This window comes from Anastrepha obliqua, chromosome 2 (genome assembly GCF_027943255.1).
Source record: "Anastrepha obliqua isolate idAnaObli1 chromosome 2, idAnaObli1_1.0, whole genome shotgun sequence".
In the NCBI taxonomy this organism is placed as follows: Eukaryota; Metazoa; Arthropoda; class Insecta; order Diptera; family Tephritidae; genus Anastrepha; species Anastrepha obliqua.
The window spans coordinates 22107070-22123868 of record NC_072893.1 but is presented as its reverse complement, the minus strand read 5'-3'; the positions used below and the strand labels follow the sequence as shown (position 1 = coordinate 22123868).

At 37.7% G+C, this 16799-nt stretch overlaps 1 protein-coding gene across 1 annotated transcript in view; it reads left to right on the top strand.

Moving 5' to 3' along the window:
* The window catches only part of LOC129239351 (D-2-hydroxyglutarate dehydrogenase, mitochondrial), a 38472-nt gene that overhangs the window by 11607 nt on the left and 10066 nt on the right, over positions 1–16799 (top strand). Inside the window, exons 3-5 of the mRNA XM_054874798.1 lie at positions 14726–14867; positions 14932–15323; positions 15381–15549. Coding sequence (XP_054730773.1) covers positions 14726–14867; positions 14932–15323; positions 15381–15549 — 703 coding nt within the window. The remainder of the gene's footprint in view (positions 1–14725; positions 14868–14931; positions 15324–15380; positions 15550–16799) is intronic.

Here is a 16799-nt window from a genome sequence, read left to right as displayed (position 1 = left end):
AAAAAAATCATTATTTGCAAATCAGATGATTAATTTTACGCCACCTTGTACGATTTTTTGTAAAATAAATTTTATTTGCGGTCCCTACATACACTTGAACTCACATAATTAAGCCACTTTACGTTTTTCCAATATTCGCAATATTTTTCATGCGAAATTTTGTTCGTTAATTTTTTAAGATCTTGCAAAATTAAATGCCAAAATGTGTAAAAAATTCTCAAAAAATTTTTAAAAATATTCTAAAACTTTTCAGCAAAATTTTCCCATTTTTAATCAGAGTATTAAAAACCTTTGGGTAATAATAAAAAAGTGAAAGTTTGAAGTCGCTCAAAAATCGCGCTGATTTTCGACACTTTTTTTATCTTTTTGCGGCCAAAATCGCTATTTATGAAAATTGTTTCTTTTAATTACCAATTCTATAAAAACTTACTAACGGTAAATCTCAAAAAAAAAAATTAATAAAGTGATTTCCTGTAAAAATACTGTAAGGCGTATTTTTTGCATTTACTTAAAAAAACTGTTCTTTTAATGTGCGAAGAGCACAGGTACAGCTGTGTTAAAAAAAATAGGGGTGCGAATTACAAATTATTATAAAAAATGTATTATTTAACATTTTGTGTAAAAAACTGAAAAGTAAGTATAAAAAAAAATAAGTTAGATAAGATTGAGTAAAATTTCCGCATTTCGCTTTGTTTTCAATTTGTAGTAGGAGGAAAACACTGTACACTAGGCCGGGTCGATTTGTGGGGAGGCAAAAAAATCGCCCATTGCTTTGTGAAAATCATATTCTAGGGATCAAAATAAGAAACTTTACCGAAGGAACCATACCTCTAAAACGAATTCTGATGTCCCCCAAATCTGGGCGTTTCTGGCGGATTGCTTCACGCAAATTGCGCATAACTTGTAACCGTTTTACCCTGTGGCAAGAACTCGACGCGTGATGCACAACGCCCCTGCAATCGGAGAGAACGGCAAGCAAAACTTTTACATTCGACCGAACATGGCGCGCTTTTTTCAATCTTGGTTCGTGCGGCAGCTTCCATTGAGATGATTGAGCCATGGTTTTCACGTCATAACCATAAACCCACGATCGTCACCAGTTATGACCCTCTAGAGCAAATTTGGGGCGTCGCGGACAGAGTCCAACATCTCATTAGCAATGTTCATGCGATGCTGCTTTTGGTCGAAATTGAGCAGTTTTGGTACGAAGTTTGCGGCGACCCGTCTCATGCGCAAATCATTGAAAAAATCGAATGGCACGAGCCAAGCGATATGTCTAGGTTAGGTTAGGTTGAAGCGGTTGTCCATTGTGAACACACTCAGGCTCGTAGCCCATTGTGATGCCGCATGGGGAAACTAGCCCTTATCCCTCCTGAAACCACAGTGTACTATTCAAAAATTTTGCTAGATCCTTAATTTCGACAGAGCCGAGATCTTCTAGTTCATTAAAGAAATGTTTGCCCAAATTGGCGAGTCTACGTCTGGATAGAGCAGGACAATGGCACAGAAGGTGCGGAATCGTCTCTTCCTCTTCCTCGTCTAGACAACTTCTGCAGAAGTCATGTTTTGCACACCCATTCTCTGGGCGTGCCTACCAATTAGGCAGTGCCTCGTTATGACTGAAGTCAGTATGTTGAGACTATGTTTGTCTCCCCTTAGTAGAAGTTCTGTGCGTTTAGCATTGAGAGTCGGCCACATCTGTCGGGCTATTTTGCAAGTGGCTTCGTTTCGCCATCTTCCATTCGCTATTCTTACAATTTCCTCGTGGATATGTAGTCTACATGTTTGCAAGGGTATACCTATATCAGTGTCTATGTGCTCATCAGTCAGTTTGGTGCCGATTTTCGCGAGTTCATCAGCTCTGCAATTCCCCTCTATGTCGCAATGGCCAGGAACCCATGCTATCGTTAGGTGAAATGACTCAGCCATCTCGTTAAGAGATGTGCGGCATTTCATGGCTACCTTAGAGGTTGTCGACTGTTTAGTGAGGGATTTTATCGCCGCCTGGCTATCAGTGAAAATGTGGATATCATCACCAGATATCGCATCACACTGTACCAGTGTCACGGCTTTCATTATTGCCATCAGTTCAGCCTGAAAGACACTACAGTAGTTGGGGAGCCGAAAACTGAAGGAAATCCCCAGATGCTCGGAATACACACCCCCGCCCACCCTGCCATCGAGCTTTGAGCCATCTGTGTATACATGGATGGACTCGCCCTGTCTTACCACGTCACGCTCCCACTCTTCCCTCGTGGGTAGGAGGGTCACGAACGTTGTAGTGGCAAGTGTAGGCGGAATTGTGTAGTCCACCTGTCTGGGAAGTCCCAACGTGCCATCCAGGATTTTGCCGTGGCCATAATTTGTGTTTGACCACTTACTTAAAGTGCTCAGCCTTATTGCTGCGCTGCGCGCCATGTACTTTGCCTGCAGGTCTACCGGAAGGAAGTTTAGTATCACATTTAGTGCTTTCGACGGTGTGGTTGACATTGCACCGGTGATAAGAACAGATGCAAGTCTTTGGACCCTGTCAACCCTTTTGATGTTCACGCCTTTCTCCAGGGCGTTCCACCATATTGCAATACCGTAGTAGAGAATTGGCCTAATTACTGCTGTGTACAGCCAATGTATCATACTGGGCTTCAAACCCCATTTTTTCCCAACGAGCCTTCCACAGGAGTATAGCGCCGTCGTAGCTTTGCGTACTCTGTCTGCGACTGTGAGTCCCCAATTTAGCTTCCTATCTAGTACTAGTCCTAGGTATTTAGCGTCGATATGTCTAAGTCCTCAGCAACTTCTCTAACGGTGTTTCGACGATTGGCCAATACCATTTTCTTCAGGTCATCAATTTTTACGTCTGTTGTTGAAGTGCTCGGACGTCCGGCACGCTTTTCGTCGTTCACATCTTCTCGGCCTTCTGAGAACATTTTGTACCACCGACAAACGTTGCTTAGGACCAAAGTAGCTTCTCCGTATGATACAGTCAACATTCAGGATGCATCCGGGCACTTAATTTCGTTTTTCACACAAACTTTGATACAGGGTCTTTGGTCCATCTTTTTGAATAGGTAAAAATCGAAGACGAGCAAGCAAAGCAGCTGCCAACAATTAACTGAACATTCAAAATGGCCGAACTCGTCGGCATGAGTGAGAGACATGAGTACCAACATATCGGCACAAAAAAATCGAAATTCGAATATACAGTGGTGGCCTTATAATTAGAAACGATATAACAGCATTTGATTTTACTAATACAATTTTAAAATTTATTTGGCCACATCATTTTTTTTTTTTATTAGAAATAATACAAAAACAAGTAGTCTTTCAGTTTAACATAAAAAATGTTCACCATTACTACAATCCTAAAAAAAAAAAATAAACTTAATACTAAACACAAATTCATCTTGGTCAAATAATTAGAAACGACAAGGAAAACTTAAAAATATCTTCAAAAAGTTCAACAAAATTAGCATAATTTTAATATTTTGTGGGATAACCCTTATTTTTTATAACATTTTGTATTAAATTTTAATATTTTGTGGGATAACCCTTATTTTTTATAACATTTTGTATTAAATTTTAACATCTTTCAACAGATATGCTCTCCCAGCTTCGCTGCACCAATTGAAACAATTAATTATTATTTCTCGGACTTTTGTCCTTGAGATCTCGTTTCACAATTGCCCATAAGTTCTCAATTGGGTTGAGATCAGGAGTTTGCGGTGGCCAGTCCAAAACATCAATATTTTGATCCAACAGCCAACGCTTTACTAACCGTGAAGTGTGCTTTGGATCATTGTAATGCTGGAAAATGTAGTGAACCGGCATGTTCTCAAAGGAATATGGTTCCATTACATTTTCCAGAATGCTTTTCTATTGATGTTGGTCCATGATTCCGTCAATGCGCACAATTGGGCCCACGCCACGCCAAGAAAATGCTCCCCAGACCATAATAGATCCGCCACCGTGTTTCACTGTTTTCACAGTATACCTGGGGTCCAACGCTTTGCCTGGAGGACGCCTCACATATGTTTTTCCATCAGATTGGAATAAATTGAATTTCGATTCGTCACTCCAGTGAACTCTATTCCAGAATCTTCAATCTTTTTTGAGCATTTCCTTAGCAAATCGTAACCGCTTCATAATATTTTTTTTTGACACATGCTGTTTTTTGCGATGCGTTTGTGCGATGCACCCACGTAGTCCCGCCTCTTGTAAGCGCCTTCTTATCGTCCGAACGGAGACTTCTACGTTTAATTGCTCTGCAACTTCGGCTTTTATATCATGCGAAGACATAAAAGGGTTGCTCTTGCTGGTGCTACAAATATGCCTATCATCCGCTGGAGTTGTTTTTCGAGGTCTAGGCTTCCTGGCTGGGGTTTCAAAGTTCCTCGTTTTTTTTGTACAAATGAATTGCTCCGAATAACATTTTTTTGGAACAGCCAAACCTTTGTGCGATAGCCGACGTTGAAATTTTTTCCTTTTGACGTGATAACGTCTTATAATTCGATTTAACAGGCTGCGCGCACGAAAAAATGTGTCGTTACCTTGCTCATTAGTGTTACCTTTCTCATTGCCGTTACCTTGCTCATGTGTCGTTACCTTGCTCATTGCTGTTACCTTGAATGAACTGCAAGCGAAAGCGCGGAGCGAACGACAAAGCAAACAAACGGCAACGTTCGACATCTTGCTCTCTCCTACTTAAGTGAGCGTATATGTGTATGTATATGCGCATATGTATATATATAAATTCACGTATTTGTATTTGCATATGCCTTCTTATTGATTATTATTAATTTGATTCACTTGAAGAATTTAAAATAAAACCAAGTTTGTTAATAATACCTGTTGTTTTAATGTTATTATTATTTTTTGACGTGATAACGTCTTATAATTCTATGTAGCCGGCTGCACGCACCAAAAAATGCGTAGTTATCTTGCTCATGCGTCGTTACCTTGCTTGAACAGCATGTTATGTTATGTTATGATATGTTATGATATGTTATGTTATGTTATGTTATGTTATGTTATGCTATGTTATGTTATGTTATGTTATGTTATGTTATGTTATGTTATGTTATGTTATGTTATGTTATGTTATGTTATGTTATGTTTTGTTATGTTATGTTATGTTATGTTATGTTATGTTATGTTAATGTTAACTCATTCTCTATATCCATACAAAATATCTATCAAACAAATAAAATTAAAATTTTCTTCTGAAAAATGCAACCATTCAATCAGTATTTTCTTATGACGTTATCACGTTAAACTATTGTCAGTAAACCGACTTTACAGACAACCTCTTTTTTTGTAACACCGTACAATTAGCTCCCTCAATTTCGGGGAGCATGACTTTTTCTTACCCATTCTAACAATTGAGATGAACTAAAATTAGAAAAGCTAATCTAGGGATTTTTTCAGTATACTTACTTTAACACTAACTCCAAGATAAATATAGAAAATTTAAGAAAAAACTGCCCGTTTCTAATTTTGTGGCCAGCCAAGAAACACAATCAGAGAAACAATGTGAATTTTTTCAGGAATCAACCATCAAATATCAACGTGTTTTTCTAATTTCAATGTTCATCGCCTATTCTAAGAATAACGGTACTCATAATTCACAGTGCACGTCTTCCAAAAATATGCACAGTGATTTTATTTTTCGTACATAACCTGCGAAAATTCAAAATTCCCAATACTATTTGAAGACACCTCGTATATCATGATAGGACGGACACATGCTTTGTATATACGTGTTTTACTCCTAACACTCATGTTCTTATTTCTCCACACTATATCTCTCACGTACCCGGAAATTCGTGCTGCTCTTGTTGCTTGCGCTTTGAACTCCTACACCAAATCCCTGTGCGATATTATCGTCAATCCCAAGTACTGAAAACTCATGACTTGCTCTATGATTTGCTCGGACCCGCCCAACCTCAACGGTTGTTTCAACACGGTTATGATTTTTGTCTTGGTGTCGGAGATTTGCATTTGAAACTTCGCTGCCGATTGCTCGAAAATATATAATAGTCTTCGCGCATTATCTTCCGTATCTGCTAAAATCACAGCATCATCTGCATAACAGACAATTTGATTTCATTTGTACCCATTTTATACGCTCTTTTCTACTATTTTCATTACAAATTATTGGAAAGCAAACGACTTAAAAATGATAGCAAGAGAAATAAGGATGAAATTCACAGAAAAGAGACTCTCCTTCTTCACTATTTAGAACCCCACGAACAAAAAAATTGTTCACAGTGCATTTCATGTACATTTTTTTAATGTAAAAAAACGAGCCTTATGCAATCTATTGCACAAGGTTTTTTTTTTGTTTTTTGAAAGATCTCAATTTTCGTTAATCCAACACTCTAGCAATTGAAATTTTGCAATCTTTCTATGGGCATATCATTTATTGCTAAACTTATATCAGTATAGATATTTATTCTGTCAACGAATATGCCGAAAGATTAATTGAAGATTACCAATGAGGTTTTGGTCTAAGCAAGTCTACAATCGACCAATGTTTTGTTCTTAGTAAAATGTTTGAAAAACATTATAAATACACGTTAGCTATTCACTGCCTGCTCGTTGATTTCAAACAAGCCTTCGACAGTGTTAAAAGAGATAGGATCCAGCAAATACTGCTTATTCTTGGAATGCCTGCCAAACTAATAAGGCTCGTTAGCGCAACGCTCACAAACACGCAAGCAAAAGTGATCATTCAAGGGAAGCTCACAGAGTCGTTCTCTATTGAACCAGGTGTAAAATAAGGTGATGCCTTATCGACAGTCATATTCAATTTGATGCTGCACTTTGTCGTAAGGAAAGTGAACAAAGGAGATACCTTGATAACTAAAACAACCCAAATATGTGCTTACGCAAATGGCATCGCTATTCTCTCAAGAAATAGGAATGATTTAAAAGAAATTTTCCTAAAAATTAACAAAATTGCGAACCGTATTGGCCTTTTTGTAAACGAGGGCAAAACTGAATTTCTGATGAAATCGAGGCGGCCTGCACAGATGCAAAATTTCCATGCGGGAGCCTATACATTTGAAACAGTGCAGCATTTTAAGTATCTAGGAGTTATGTTCGCATGTAGCAGTCAGGGATCGCATCAACGCCGCCAACAAAGCGTATTACGCCCACCTTAACTTGTTCAAGTCCCGACTTTTGTCTGAAGCTACAAAGTTAACTATGTACAAGACCAATCCTAACGTATGATTGTGAGGTATGGACTCATAAGGTTGATGACCAGTGGCGGCGCTAGACCAAATGTGTACGTCGGCGACATCAACTTCGCGAGGCCTCTTTACTTCGCAGTGAAAAAAACCGTAAAATTAAGTGAGCCAAATTATAAAATAATTTATGAGTTTAACGAGTTTTATTGTTAATAAAATGATGACAAAAAATAATTACACACAAAAATTAAAATAGTCGAACCTTTCGTCTTTTAGCCGCTATTTCAGCTTCGATTGACAGAACTGATAACGCGGATAGTCTGTCTTGGCTCATTGTGCTTCTCAAATAGGTTTTTATCAATTTCAACTTTGAGAAGCTTCTCTCAGCGGAAGCTGTGCTGACCGGAACTGTGAGCATGATTCTAATTGTAATATTATATAAACATTTGGATATATACTATTTCTTCTAAATTATTATATTTTCTAAAAAGTATTGGATGAGTTGTTTCGCGTCGTTGATAGAGTCTAGTGAATTAGTTTTTAAAAGCTGAAGTTCTTCATTAGTTCGAAAGGCTGTATATTACTGTTTTCGCCTTCCCGAAGTCTTGTACCTAAATCGGTAAAATGTTTGAGAAGATCCTCTTTTGGCATAGATTTCAAATAATTGATATCATAAATAAAACCAAATTGTTCAAAATATTCATTGAGCGCTGTAAATCGACATTCGGTATCGACTATTATAGCATATTATACCATTGTGTTAAAATAAATAACTCTGAACTGCATTTCAGGAGATTCAACTGGTTCATCAGTATGCTCGTAACTAAGGATTCGTTTATTCCTGGCTATTCTTTTTTCATTAAATTGAGACTGAATTTCATAAGTACTTTTCTCCACAAATAATCTAGCTTCTGTTACGTTTTTTTCAAATCCTGTATTTCGGAATTCTTTAATCTAGCTACAAAACGAACGTAAAGCATCAATAGCGACTTGCAAGTTGACTTGAACCGATTGCCATAGTTTACTTTTCTCCCTACGTCTCTGTCTCTAGAAGCCCCTCCAGACATGATAACCTTAAGGGGGGGGTAACGTTTTTAAATTTTTTTTTTGTGCATTTCTTTTTTATTTGGTTTTTTAAATGAAGAACCTTTCAAGAATATTCTGTGAAAATTTTAGATGAATCGGAGCAAAACTTACAAAGATACAGCCATGTAAGTGTTGCTACCTACCTGGCTCAACCGCGCGCCATTTGTACTTTAAAGCGTTGTTCCCACAACTTACGTTTTCAAAGTCGGTGCCCCTCATAACTTTGAAACTACTGCACCGATCCTTTTGAAATTTTGAACACTTTTTCTGTAGATGTTTTACAAGGTAACGCCGAAGAGTTTTTTTTTCGAATTTGTTGATACTTTTGTTTTTACGGTAACTAATTCACCGATTTTTTACGCGAAAATCGTGTTTTTGACTTTAACGTGTTCCCAAAAATCGAAAAATTTTTAATTTCAAAAAACCCTCTCGGCGTTACCCGGAGAAAACGATTATCTAACGAAATAACTTTGGTTTTTTGATTTCAGATGATTTAACACCGAGTTATGAGGGGCACCGCAAAACTACTTTTTTTTGAGATGCGTCCGAATAATTTCTGCCATTGCCGTATTTTTAAATATTTTTGGATGAAAATTTCACAAAATATACTTCAAATGCTATAGTTTTATGTAGTAAAAGATTTGACGAATAAATTTTAACTGTGTCATCAAAAAAAAATCATAAAAATGTGCCTTTTTTTCCATGAATTAACGTTACCCCCCCCCTTAAATATTTTTTAGTTAAGTTTGATAAGAACGCAATGTTACAGGATACAGATTATAAGAGTTGGTTGATGATTATTACAGTGGGAGGCCCTGGATAAAGTGAAAATACGAAAACCATAGATTACGATACATACCCGGAACATTTTTTGTCAAACTTTTTGTCGGAAATGAAAAAAAAACGACTATACAAAATTTACGAGTCAGCTGCCAATTTTGTATCATCATCATCATCATCTCAACCGGTAGGCATCTACTGCTGGATATAGGCCTCCCCTAAGAGCGCCACCTTGATCTGTCGCGGGCCGATAGTCTCAATGGTATTTGCACTTTATCCATGACCATCCTGTATATGTATGTACGTACATGCCACAGATCGAATATTTTTATTTTATAGTCACTATTAAGAAGGTAAAGGTAAGTAGTACCAACCTACTTATTTTGTTGAATACGTAATGCAGAAGCAACTTTTTATAAGCAAGGTCTTTCTATGGAGAAATGAAATAATTCGTTCTAGGTACCTATTCATTTATATGATTTTGTACTTATTGTAGGAACACCTCATGAGATGTAGGTATGTATGAAAAAAGAACTCTGTGAAAATAATTGTTACGAATTTTGACGCATACAAAATATACAGGGTTGGCCATATTAAACTGACCCATGTGATTATTAAAAAAATATGGAAAAAGAAACATTTTTTTGTGTTTCATTGTGAAAAACATTTAATTTAGTTCAAGGAGATTCGTTTACATCACTTTTTGAATATGATATCGCGCAAGTGGTCGCCCTTAGCTCGTATAGCGTAATGTGCCCGTTTTTCGGCGTTTTCCATAGTTTTGGCCAGCGTCTCGGCCGATATGGCGGCTATTTCCCGTCGGATATTGGCCTTAAGTGCGCCTAGTGTCTTTGGCTTGTTGACGTAAACCTTAGATTTCAAATTACAGTAAAAAGTTATAGGGTTACTCAATGGGTCAGTTTAATATGGCCAACCCTGTACTCGAAGGCATTGGTCGGGAGGCGAAATATTTCTATTATTTCGAGAAAAAACACTAGCCCAGGTTTAAAAATAAGTAGGTAGGTACTTTACTTATCTAGGTAAATATAAAATTGATTATATTTCTTTATTAATATTACGAGTATTTACGACTTATAAAAGATATAGGTAACTATTGATTTTGACGAAATAATTTTTCTTGATCACTCTGCCGAAAGTACGGTCTTTCTGGCCGCATTTGACTACAGGAAGAGCGACTTTTGAGGCCTGCTCGAGCCGCAGCGCGCTCTAGCGGATTACAAGACTTTCGTGGCCGGCTCGGCTTCGTCTCGGCTACCATTTCACACCCGCCAGGAAATCCAACTTTCTGGCCTTGGGTTGTAATATACTATCGTTAAAGTCGTTAAAAAGTTGATGTTGACTTACCTTAACATTAGGTATGAAATTAATAACAAATAACGTAAAACTTTTATCCACTAGAACTGTGCACTAAAACGTCGGGGTGATGACTTTACAATACAATAAAAAGAAACTTTGCGCTTACGAGTCTGCAAGTTGCCGTATGAAGAAATTTACTCTCACAGACAAATGAAATATACACTCAAAAAAAAAACTTCTTCGGTTCAAGTTAAAACGACTATTGAAATGAGGAAATATGGGAATGATTTGGCGCCTATGAAAAGGCATCCTCTTTTCAGTATCTGATTTTTTCTCAAAATGAAGAAAAAATGTTTACATGCTTTCGAGAAAAACTTTCCCGATTTAAGGAATTTGTTTTTATATTTGTAATAAATTTTATGTTTGAAATAGATAATATTTTGCTAAAAGAAAATAAAAATATTACTCATTTCAGAGTAAAATTTGCTGGAATTAGGGAAACTGTTATTTTGTTTCTAGTAAAAATTTACTAAAAGAAAAATAGCTTTTTTCTCAATTTTAAAAAATCTACCTGAATTTTCAGATTATGAAATGTTTTAAATATTGAATAAAAATGCAAAAAATTTGGTTTTAGTTTTTTATTTTTGAAACACAAACTGGAAAAATTCATTAAAAAAACTTTTTTGGCCGTAAGAGCTTTTCATTGTTAACAATATACACATGAATTGGTATTCATTGATATTCATTTGCCAATAAAGCGCATGCCTCAGTGGGAATGGCTTGTGTTTTTATTCCCTAGTGAAGTAAAACGAAGATTATGAATTTTTGCATGCATATCTGCATGTGTGTATATGCACAAAATAACAAAATACCTGTTGCGCTTGCCAATTGAGCAGATTATGCTCAAAAATTACCCTTGGTCCAAACTGCGATGTGTCGATCAATGTATCCAAATGGCTTGGCTTTAGGCGCTTCAATGATTCCTTAGTTAGACCGCTTTCTATAATTGAAATGATTAGAAATAACTAAAATGAGCAAAACAAAATATCCATAAACTTACCAATAAACACGTTCAAAAACGGTTCGCCTTCCAACTCAATTAAAATTTCTATTAATTCATCCATTGCACGACAAAATATATAATCACGTAGAAAAAAAACAATCAACTACGTATGTTCGTAAAAGCAATGAGCATTCGATAAGATAATTGTATATTAAGTAAAGTAAAAAATAACAAAGAAGAATGTAACATCAAAATGAGGACTACGGGTTTATGTTTCAAACACATTTATAGTCATTTAAAAGAAAAAATACTCAAAAGCGATAAAATTTAATGAATTTGGAAGAGTTCAAAATAAAGAATGGTTTTCTTTATTTTAGGGAGGAAATTTTTTCTGAGTGTATGTAGATAAACAACAACAACTAAACAACACGGGGATTCCCCGTCCAGAGTCTCGGCGCCGTGCGCGAAATCGAGCGCTCGATATTGGTATTGGACGCTCATAATGAAGAGGACACACACACATTATGTTTGTATATATGCTAAACTAAGATTTTTTGCACGTATAACTGATTTATTTATTGCATTCATAGGTTTACCTACACCCATGAATTCAATCAATAAATAAAGGATAAATGCCACACACATTACTTACAAACATTTTCACCCAATATAGATATCGTGTCGGGCAGTGTGTGTGAAATCGCTCATTAGGGCGAAGCCAGGATGATTGACGAAACGAAAATAAATAGGTAACTCGTTTATCTGCGAGGCCCCCTCAGGCGCGAGGTCGTCGGCGGTGGCCGACGTCGCCGACGCCTAGCGCCGCCACTGTTGATGACTGCGCACAGACAGCTAGCATGTGAGAAATGTCAAAATGTCAGAAGGAAGTTCATCTGAACCTGTTGCTTTATTATCATGGGAGGTTTTGAAGGCATTTTTAATTTTAACTTTTGTTATAGTTGGTCCCGTTAAGTTTTCAGTAGGTATTGCCTGATGCGCAGATCTAGTGACGTCGGAGAAAAAGGAATGAATTTATTATTGCCAGACTGTTTTCTTTTTGCAAGGGTCTAGCACGACCTCATTATGGTTATTCAATAAAATATTTGGCACAGTTTTGCGGCAGTTTCTTTAAGCTTTTTGTAAGGAGTTTCGAGTTTATTTATTGAAAATAGTCCCCTCTGGCCTCGATACACTGTTTTGCGCCATCTAAAAACTTTTCTAAAGAGTGTTTCAGTTCATTGACCGGAATATCCTTCAGGATGTCAGTACAGCCTTTTGGATAGTCTCTATAGACGCAAAATGTTTTCCGTTCATGGTAAAATGCAGTTTTCCGAATAGGTAGAAGTCACAGGGAGACATATCAGGTGAATACGGTGATTGATTGATGGTTAAAATTCGATTTCTAGTCAAAACATCAGTCACAAGAGTGGATCGATGAGGTGGGGCATTACCACGCAATAAGCGCCAGTTTCCTCCTTCGCGGTATTCACGGCGAATTCCACAAATTCGACGAATGCGATGCAACAAACGCTTTAAAACGCCAAAATAGAAAATTGTATTGACGGTTTGGCCCATTGACACAAACTCCTTGTGGACAATCCCCTTGGAATTGTAAAAAAAAATGAGCATCGACTTGATTTTTGACTTCTCGAAACGCGATTTTTTTGGTGGTGGCTCATCTTAGGCCCTCCATTCGGCACTTTGACGCTTAGTTGCAGGTTCATGTTGGAAACACCACGTTTCATCACCAGTTACAATGTTGTAAGGGAAATTCTCATTTTCTCGCCTCTTTACTGAGGTCTTTCGAATGTTGAATTCTGAGCAATTTTTGGTCCTCACTTAACTTTTGCGGAATGAAACGTGCACAGACCTTTCGTAAGCCCAAATGATCAGTTAAAATGTGATAAATCGATGTTTTTGAGATATTCAACTCCGATTCCATGAATTTCAACGATGATTTCGGTTCATTTTTGATAAATTTACGAACAATTTCGATGGAGTTTTCGGTGATTACTGATTTTGGGTGGCCCGTATGCTCATTGTAATTTATGTTCTCACAACCATCTCTGAAACGTGTAAACCTCTCATGAACTCTGGCACGAGATAGACAATCATCGCCATACACTTTTTTCATCAATTTAAATTTACGAACAATTTCGATGGAGTTTTCGGTGATTACTGATTTTGGGTGGCCCGTATGCTCATTGTAATTTATGTTCTCACAACCATCTCTGAAACGTGTAAACCTCTCATGAACTCTGGCACGAGATAGACAATCATCGCCATACACTTTTTTCATCAATTCAAATGTTTCGGTAAAAGTTTTACCAATTTTAAAACAAAATTTGATATCAGCTCTTTGTTCTAAACTCATTTTTGTACCGATAACACAAACATACAGACACTGACACTTTAGACGCAATAAGTTCGCTCCAACTGAACCAAATGTCACCAAGCTGTCACTGGAAGTCAGCTAAGGATGTAACTTCCAACGCACTAACTCATTAAAAAGATGGCACCATCAAAAGGATTTTTATGACGCCAGTCTTTTTTTATTTTGTACTTCACCTTGTAGTCTCTCAATTTCTTTGTTCATCGACTAAATTTTTGCGTGGCGCATTTTGCGTCTAATGTCATAGTTAAGTTCTCTGTATCTTGTTTGATCCTTATTTTTGCAAGTACGTCGTTCTTGTGTTAAATTTTATATTTCTGCTGCTATCCATTTCCATTTAGTTTCAAGTACTTTTTTGTCTAGGTTATTCTGCGGAAGTGGATAAAGTAATGGTTAAAGAAGGTACGATGTATGTATATAAAATCGAGCGTCTCTATAAGCGAGCGCGTACTGTATTTTGAAATTAAACAATTAAATATTTTTATCATGAATGTTCTTATAATTTATATAATTATACGTTTACATACATATGCACGTAATTATATTTATGTAATTATTCACTTTTGCTCACGTAATTGTTTCCCAATGCAACACAAAAGCTAAGAGAGAATTTCAAATACAATCAAAAGCCGCCAACGGCCAGCTCCGCCTTCTAGACACGATATTTTTGTTGCTGTTGTTGTGTTTTTATTTGACACGCAAGTTTCTATTCGAGCACCCCTTTTCTTAGTTTACGCCATAGGTACCACACACGAACACACAAACACACACATGCAGCCGAAAACAAAGTCGCATTCGCGTAAAACAACAACGCAAAGAAAAACTCATTAAGGGTGGCTGCCTGCTTCTTCGCTGTACTTGATGTTTGTTTGTGTGCGTATGCAATTGTATGTTGTTGTTGCTGAAAGGATTGTTAAGAAAATTATATTCTCTTCCTTGTCTTTTTATTCCTTGCAGGTGCGACACAATGTGAAGCGTGGCAATTACGCCAATTTAGAGGGCAAAGATGTCACCTTCTTCGAATCTATTGTTGGGAAAAATCATGCGGTCCAGGAGGACTTACAGGGCTACAATGTTGATTTTTTGCGTAGTGTACGCGGTGCGTTGTTGTTGGTAGCACAAAAATACCCAGCCTTATTCAAATTATTTCCATTGAAATACAGGTGACAGTCAACTTGTGTTAAGGCCCGGCTCCGCACAGGAAGTCTCTGCCATACTGAAGTACTGTAACGAACGGAAATTGGCTGTTTGCCCGCAAGGTGGCAACACTGGCCTAGTAGGTGGTTCGGTGCCGGTTTGTGATGAAATTGTATTGTCTTTGGCGCGTCTCGACAAGATTATGCATATAGACGAAATCACTGGTATAGCGTCTTGTGAAGCCGGTTGTATACTGGAGAATTTGGACTTAAAGGCAAGGGAAGCGGGCTTGGTGGTGCCACTGGATTTGGGCGCCAAGTCAAGCTGTCACATTGGCGGCAATGTCTCCACAAATGCTGGGGGATTGCGCGTGTTGCGTTATGGTAATTTGCATGGCAGCGTTTTGGGTGTTGAAGCGGTGGGTATTTGAGTTAAATTAAAAAGTGGCATTAATATGGAATGACTGCTATGTCAGGTGCTAGCCAATGGTGATGTCCTCGATCTTATGTCTGACTTCAAAAAGGACAACACTGGCTACCATTTGAAACATCTCTTCATTGGCTCCGAGGGTACGCTGGGTGTGGTCACTAAAGTTTCGCTTTTATGTGCGCCACAGCCACAAGCTCAGCATGTGGCCTTTTTGGGTAAGTACTTGTACTCAATCATTAGTTCCCCTGCCATTCATTTTCGGTACGGATCTACCACAACATTTCCCAATCGAAAATATCATAAGTGATACATAAAAGTAAGGATGGGGAAACGCATACGACTCCGGTAAAGGATTATCCTTTGAAATTAAAATTTGAAAAATTCGAGCCAAGAAGCATAGAGCGATTTGGTAACTCCTAAAACACTCAGGCTAAAAAGCTCAATGAATTTTTTTTAAAGCTTTTGAAAGAGAAAGGGTAAATAGTCAAGAATGAAAGAAGAGAAGTAACAGAAGGAAAAGGGTAGGGTGGAATAGTGGCATAGAGGTAGTCTAGACCTGTGATAATTTTCCAAATTCTTTGGTAAATCTAAAAATATCCTCCAGTTTGAGAAAACGAATTTTACTCGTACCCTTGACAACGAAACCCAAAATTCGCAGCCTTGCTTTAGCAAAGGGGGGACACTCACTTGCTTTCCGCCTCCTCTAAGCAAGACATGCAAATCGGGTTCTCAATGATTCCAATGGTGGTCATATGCAGACTCACATGGGTTATGTCCTGTAATAATACCGCCCACGAACCGAACGTCTTTTCTACCAAGTTTTCGAAGAAAGTTCGACAGTTTTCTGTTCGGGCTTGTCACAAGACACTTTGCAGCTCTACAGCATTCTAGACTGGACCACCGCTCTTTATGTAAATTGCACACATAATCCCTTATCCATTTCCTGGTTCCTGTAGCACTGATTCCGATTATTGGCTTCCGCTATCTGACTCTGCTACTTTCAGAATTACAAAAATTCTCGTTTGGAAAACAGTTGCCATCCTCCCATAGCGTAATGATACAGGGTGGCTGATGAAAGGCGCTACCAAAAAAAAATTTAATAACTTTTTTTCTTTTTAAGTTATCTGTTCCATTTTTGTTTTAATTTGCAGATTGATCTTTAAAATTTATTAAAATGGATAACTGGGACACGCAAACAAGAATTTGGATAGTCCGCCGCTATCACGCACTGGAGTCCGTAGTTTTGGTACAGAGAGAGTACAGGCGGATGTTTGGCGGCGATCCCCCGAGCAGATGGACCATAATGAGACTGGTGAATAATTTTGCTGAGCAAGGAACAGTCGCAAGAAGGCCTTATCATCGAAACCCACCAGTTCGGACGGAGGAAACGATCGCTGCTGTAGCTGCAGCTATACAAAGCAATCCAAGGGTTTCAACAAGAAGCTTATCTGCTCAACTTGGTGTC